Genomic DNA, 5581 nt, shown 5'->3' with positions numbered 1-5581 from the left:
CAGCTCTATGACTCTATGACTCTATGCAGGTTTTTTTGGTAGGTTCTTTATTTGCTTTTCCTGCTGTTTAATAAAAGTTACTATTAGAACAGTCCGAAGGCTTTACAACATGTGATGTTCCCACATTCAACAATGACAAGCTGTTACGCTTCCCTGGGCATTAGGGAAAGAGACTAACAATAGGGAACCTCATGTCACTTCATTCTTACAGTCGATCAGAAAGGTGATGATTTAAGATACCAATATATTCACAAATGTGATATTCTGTTTACAATGAAGTGTCATTCATGCCACCGATGTGTTTTTCTTTATCACTTTCCCTGCGTCCATTGTAAAACTCTGGCAGTGATTGAACTGGGGCACAGCTGGGTTTTACATTGTTCACAATTTAAACTAATCCTTTTTTTTTGTCTTTCTACGTATTGTTGCTGCTTAGCCTCACCATCTCACATGATCTCACCACTTCTCCAAATTGTCAGACATCTGTCTAACATACAGCACTGGGCAAAACTGAGGTTCCTGTGATTGCAATATATATACTGGGAGCTTTAATAAATGTCTGTTGAATTTTTCAATACCATGCTGCCCATGTCTGGCTCTTATGTTACAAAATCTCACATAAATGTTGCAAATTCCCTACAGGAGGCAAAGCCCACACTACAGAAATATACTGATCAAAACCTAGGGACTTGTTAGCACACAGCTTCAACAGTTTTGTTCAGTACCACTTTCTGGTGATTGTAATTTTCTTGAGATTATTTTTTCCACTATTCCATTTCCCAATTTATAGCTGTTTCTGGAATGATACCTGTATCCTCTACAGTAAGACAGATGTAAATTACCTGTTCAGTTTGTGTTCTATCTGCTTATTTTCCATTATTAATTTCCACACTCACTTTCTATTGGACCAGTGATCTCTTGATTAATTTTCTTTCTTAAGTATCTACAAAAACGTTTATCATCTGTCTTTATATTTCCAGTTAGCCTTCTCTTGTGTTCTAATTTTTGTCTCCTTATTAATCTTCCAGTTATTCTTTGTTTTTCTTATTCTGTCCAGTCTTCTGACCCACCATTTATATTTGCAGTTATATGCTTTGACATTAAGGTTGATGCTAGCTACAACCTTTCAAGTTGACCACAGATGGTGTGCTGTTCCTTGGAAATTTTCTTGGATATTCAAATGTATCTGTTCTGTGTATTCTGAAATATGCCCTTAAATGTCTGCCACTTTATCTCTAGTGATCTATCTTTACCCTGAGTTGCCAATTCACTTTAGCCATCAGTGCTTTTGTGCCAGAAAATTGATGCAATTTAAATATGAAAATGTAAAATGCTTATCTTAGTTGAAGGACATTTACAAGAATCTAATCTCCATGTCAATGTTGTATTATTTCACTATTATAAGCGGCTGGATAAATTACAGATTATGTGAGCACTAACTTTTGCCAGTATTTTATTAGCAAAATCTGGGCCTCTCTTATATTTTATTCATTTATAGGGTGTAGGCCTCACTGGCTGGTCAGCATTTATTGCCCGTCTCTAGCTGTCCTTAAAGTAGTGGTGGTGAGCTGCCTTCTTGAACTGCTCAGTCTATGTGCTGTGGGTTGACCCACAATGCCATTAGGGAGGGAATTCCAGGATTTGACCCAGTGACAGTGAAGGAACGGTGATATATTTCGATCTCAGGATGGGGAGTGGCTTGGAACAGAACTTGCAGACAGTGATGTTCCCATGTATCTGCTGTCCTTGTCCTTCTAGAAAGAAGTGGTCAAAGGTTTGAAACGTTAGAGACATAAATACTGCAGATGCTGGAATCCAAATTAGACAAACAGGAAGCTGGAAGAACACAGCAGGCCAGGACTGAAGAAGGGTAATACCCAAAATGATGACTGCTCCTTTCCTCCAGATGCTGCCTGGCGTGCTGTGTTCTTCCAGCCTCCTGTTTGTCCACCATGGGTTTGGAAGGGGCTGTCTAAGGTTCTTTGGGAAATTTGTGAATCTTTGTAGATAGTAACACTGCTGCTAATGAGAGTCGGTGGTAGAGCGAGTGAATGTTTGCAGATGCAGTTCCATTCAATGCTGCTTTGTCCTGGATGGCGTCAAGCTTCTTGAATATTGTCGGAACTGCACCCATCCAGGCAGGTGGGGAGTATTCCATCACGCTCCTGACCTGTGCCATGTAGATAGTGTACAGGCTTTGGGGAAATCACAAGGTGTGTTATTTGCTGCAGTATTTCTAGCCACTGTATTTATATGGCTGGTCCGTTTTAGTTTTTGGTTAATCGTAGGCCCCAGATGTTGATAGTGGGTGATTCAGTTGGTGAATAATGCTAGTGAACGTCAAGGGGCAATGGTTAAATTATCTTTTGTTGGAGATGGCCATTGCCTTGCATTTGTGTGGCATGAATGTACTTTCTTTATTATTCAAATAGCATAAGTCTCAGTGATAATCTGTTCAATCATTTTACCCAAGGAGTGTGCTGAATTATTTTGACAGTTGTAAAACTTGTAATACAAGAAATGTACATAACTGTCTATTAACAGGGAGTCTCTGCTTTCTGCCTAAGCTATATGGAACTTTTCAAATCTCCTTCCTCTAACCCTATTGCATTCTCAGTTAGTTGAGTTGTTATCATTCAGTTGCAGGCCAGTAATTTGCAGTAGGCTAAATTAGGTTGGCTCAGTGACACATGGTTCAACTAAACCTCATTGCAACCTGCACTTGATGAACTGACTCAGGCTATCCTCTGTATTCAATAAAATGAAGGTAGATTATGCCTAAGCTTGGAGGCTCTCTCATCATGTTCTCAAAACAACACAATTTTTACCATTATATATATTTTATTTGACTTCAGCAGATATAGCAAAAATGTTTCAGTTCAAAAAGAATTAATTTCATGTTCAATTAAAATAACAGGAACAAAAGATGTGCAACAATTAAGATTGTAAACTTGAGCAACCTGCTGGTGCACCAATTTGTACTTAGATGTTCTCTGCATCATAAACATTTCTGCTTTCTTTCCCAAAGTAGCCCCAGGGTCTACAGCAAGACTTAATTTTTCTTTTCTTTATTCATTCATGGGATGAGGGCATCACTGGCTAGGCCAGCATTTATTGCCCATCCCTAATTGCCCAGAAGGCAGTTAAGAATCAACCACAACATAGCAAAAGCAAAAGATTCCTAAAGTACTCAGTATGTCTGGGAGCATTTGCACAGACAGAATCAGAGTTAATAATTCAAGCCAATCACCTTTCATCAGAACTGCTTCTATCCTCACAGATGCTATCTGCCCAGCTGAATACTTCCAGAACCTTATTTAAAAATTCAGATTTCTAGCATCTGAAGTATTTTACTTCGGTTTTACTCACATCGTGAAGAGCCTTCAACTTTTAATTAATAAGTTCTTGCTTGTTCTGCAGCTCACGAGAGCCAGGGAATGACTCCAGAAAAGCTCAGTCGAAAACTCAAATAGTTACAATCAATGTTCCTCCGCCACTTTCAAACATTTCACAGCAAAGATTATCCCTGCCCTTCCAGGTATGTATACCAATTGGCATCATTGTTTCCAGAGGGATGGTGTTTTATTGAAGTAACCGTACAGCCACAACTAGGCCATACATTTAGGAAACGAGTTTAATCCTTCACGTTTTGCACAAGCCTTTGGCTTTGAACCCTGCAAGACAAAATGATGTTTAGCAACTATCACAGCAATAAAATCGCAACAGATTCATAGCCAACGTATCAGACACCTGACTTTGTGACAGCTATAAGTGAAGCACTGGGTTACCCTCTTGTTCAATCACTTTTCCAAATGACAATTTAATTAATGATGAGTTCACAAGAATCAAAATAGTTTAAGCATTGTGCTAACATCCTAATGTCTGATTACATCAATCTTCGACAGGTCATCCCTGTGTGGGATGGACAAATTCCAAGAGGCAGAGACTGACTGGCAGGGGAGAATTAATGGGAGGTTAGAAAGTCCTATAAATGCAAAGACCCTTTTAGGGATTGTTGATTCAGTTTCTCAATATCATTTCCTAGTTTGCTCCACAATGTCACTGGGACAGATGTTACTAGCAATGTAATAATGATTGGGTGCTTCAATCTACAAGAGGTGCAAAATTATTGTAGGAGTAAAAAACAGATCGCTAATGTCCAGACTCAGTTATATCAGATTCTCCACAGGAGGGTTAGTGGTTGATGATAGTATCTCAGGGTAGATGTCCAAAATGATTGCAAAAATCAACAAAGAAGTCTGCTTCCCAAGCAAGGGAAACAGGATAAGGTAGCATCCCCCAGATTGCAAAACTGGGCTGATTTATATCTTCTGAACTGGTTACTTTTGACAGATCAGTTTTGGCTGAATTCTCTAATTCAGATTCATCACTTTCACAGACACAGAGAAAGACAGACACTCAGAGACAAACAGACACAGCAGGCAATAGCAGGCAAGAGAAAGCCTGATAAAAGTGGCAGGAACCTGATTCATTATTGTAATTTGGGGGATAATCTTAGGGGAGTGGGTAATAGAAAATTTGGGGCAGATATCGTATGTCACAAGCGAACAAACATTTTATAATCTACCCCAGGCTCTACAATTCCCTCCATAAATGCTGCCTCTTTACTTTGCTTTTCTGCTTTAAGATACTCCCTAAAACTTGTTGATAAAACATTTGATCATCTGTTCTCATATCTCCCCTGGTGGCTCAATGTTAAAGTGTTTTAAAAAAGTTATGCTTGGCTGTGACGTGTATTTGTATCAGATTTTTCCCAACATGAGCCAGTTTGGAATTGAGCCATAGACCTCAGAGTTGAGTGAGAGGCCCAAGTGGCATTTAAAATATAACACGGAAAATAGGAGCAACAATAGGCCATTACACCCCTCCATTTATCACAATCATGGCTGATCATCTACCTCCACTCCATTTTCTTGACAAGCTTTCATTTCCTCAAATCCCTTAAAGATCAAAAATCTGTCTTTCAACCTTTTCTATACTCAACAACAAAGCATCCACAGTCCTCTGAGGTAGAGATCTTCAAAGCCTCAAAACCTCTTGGAGAAAGAAGTTTCTCTTCATCTCAGTCCTATATGATCAACCCTTTCTTTCTTGATGTCACTCGTGTTCTCAGCTTCCCCGTCAGGAAGAAATAATCTCACAGTGTTCACCCTATCAAGCCCCTTCAGAATTTAAGATCACCTGTCATTCTTCTGAACTTCAGAAAGGAACTAGCTTACTCAGTTTATCAAACAAGCCCAGCCTCTGCTTATCCCAGGAACCAATTTAGAAAACATTCACAAAAGTGTGAGGTGATTCACTTTGGAAGGAGTAACAGGAATACAGAGTACTGGGCTAATGGTAAGATTCTTAGTAGTGTGGATGAGCAGAGAGATCTCGGTGTCCATGTGCATAGATCACTGAAAGTTGCCACCCAGGTTGATAGCGTTGTTAAGAAGGCGTACGGTATGTTACGTTTTATTGGTAGAGGGATTGAGCTTCGGAGCCATGAGGTCATGTTGCAGCTGTACAAAACTCTGGTGCAGCCGCACTTGGAGTATTGCGTACAGTTCTGGTCACT

At 39.6% G+C, this 5581-nt stretch overlaps 1 protein-coding gene across 2 annotated transcripts in view; it reads right to left on the bottom strand.

The window, feature by feature from the left end:
* Positions 1-2820: 2820 nt before the first annotated feature.
* Positions 2821-5581, bottom strand: part of LOC109919661 (gamma-interferon-inducible lysosomal thiol reductase-like) — a 53932-nt gene continuing 51171 nt past the window's right edge. Inside the window, exon 7 of one of the 2 annotated variants that reach the window (XM_048614134.1) lies at positions 2821-3674. In XM_048614134.1, coding sequence (XP_048470091.1) covers positions 3609-3674 — 66 coding nt within the window. In that variant the 3' untranslated portion in view covers positions 2821-3608. The remainder of the gene's footprint in view (positions 3675-5581) is intronic. The other variant, XM_048614135.1, reaches the window with a different exon arrangement.

Source organism: Rhincodon typus, chromosome 29, assembly GCF_021869965.1.
Source record: "Rhincodon typus isolate 14 chromosome 29, sRhiTyp1.1, whole genome shotgun sequence".
Taxonomy (NCBI): Eukaryota; Metazoa; Chordata; class Chondrichthyes; order Orectolobiformes; family Rhincodontidae; genus Rhincodon; species Rhincodon typus.
This window is presented reverse-complemented; position numbering and strand designations above follow the sequence as displayed.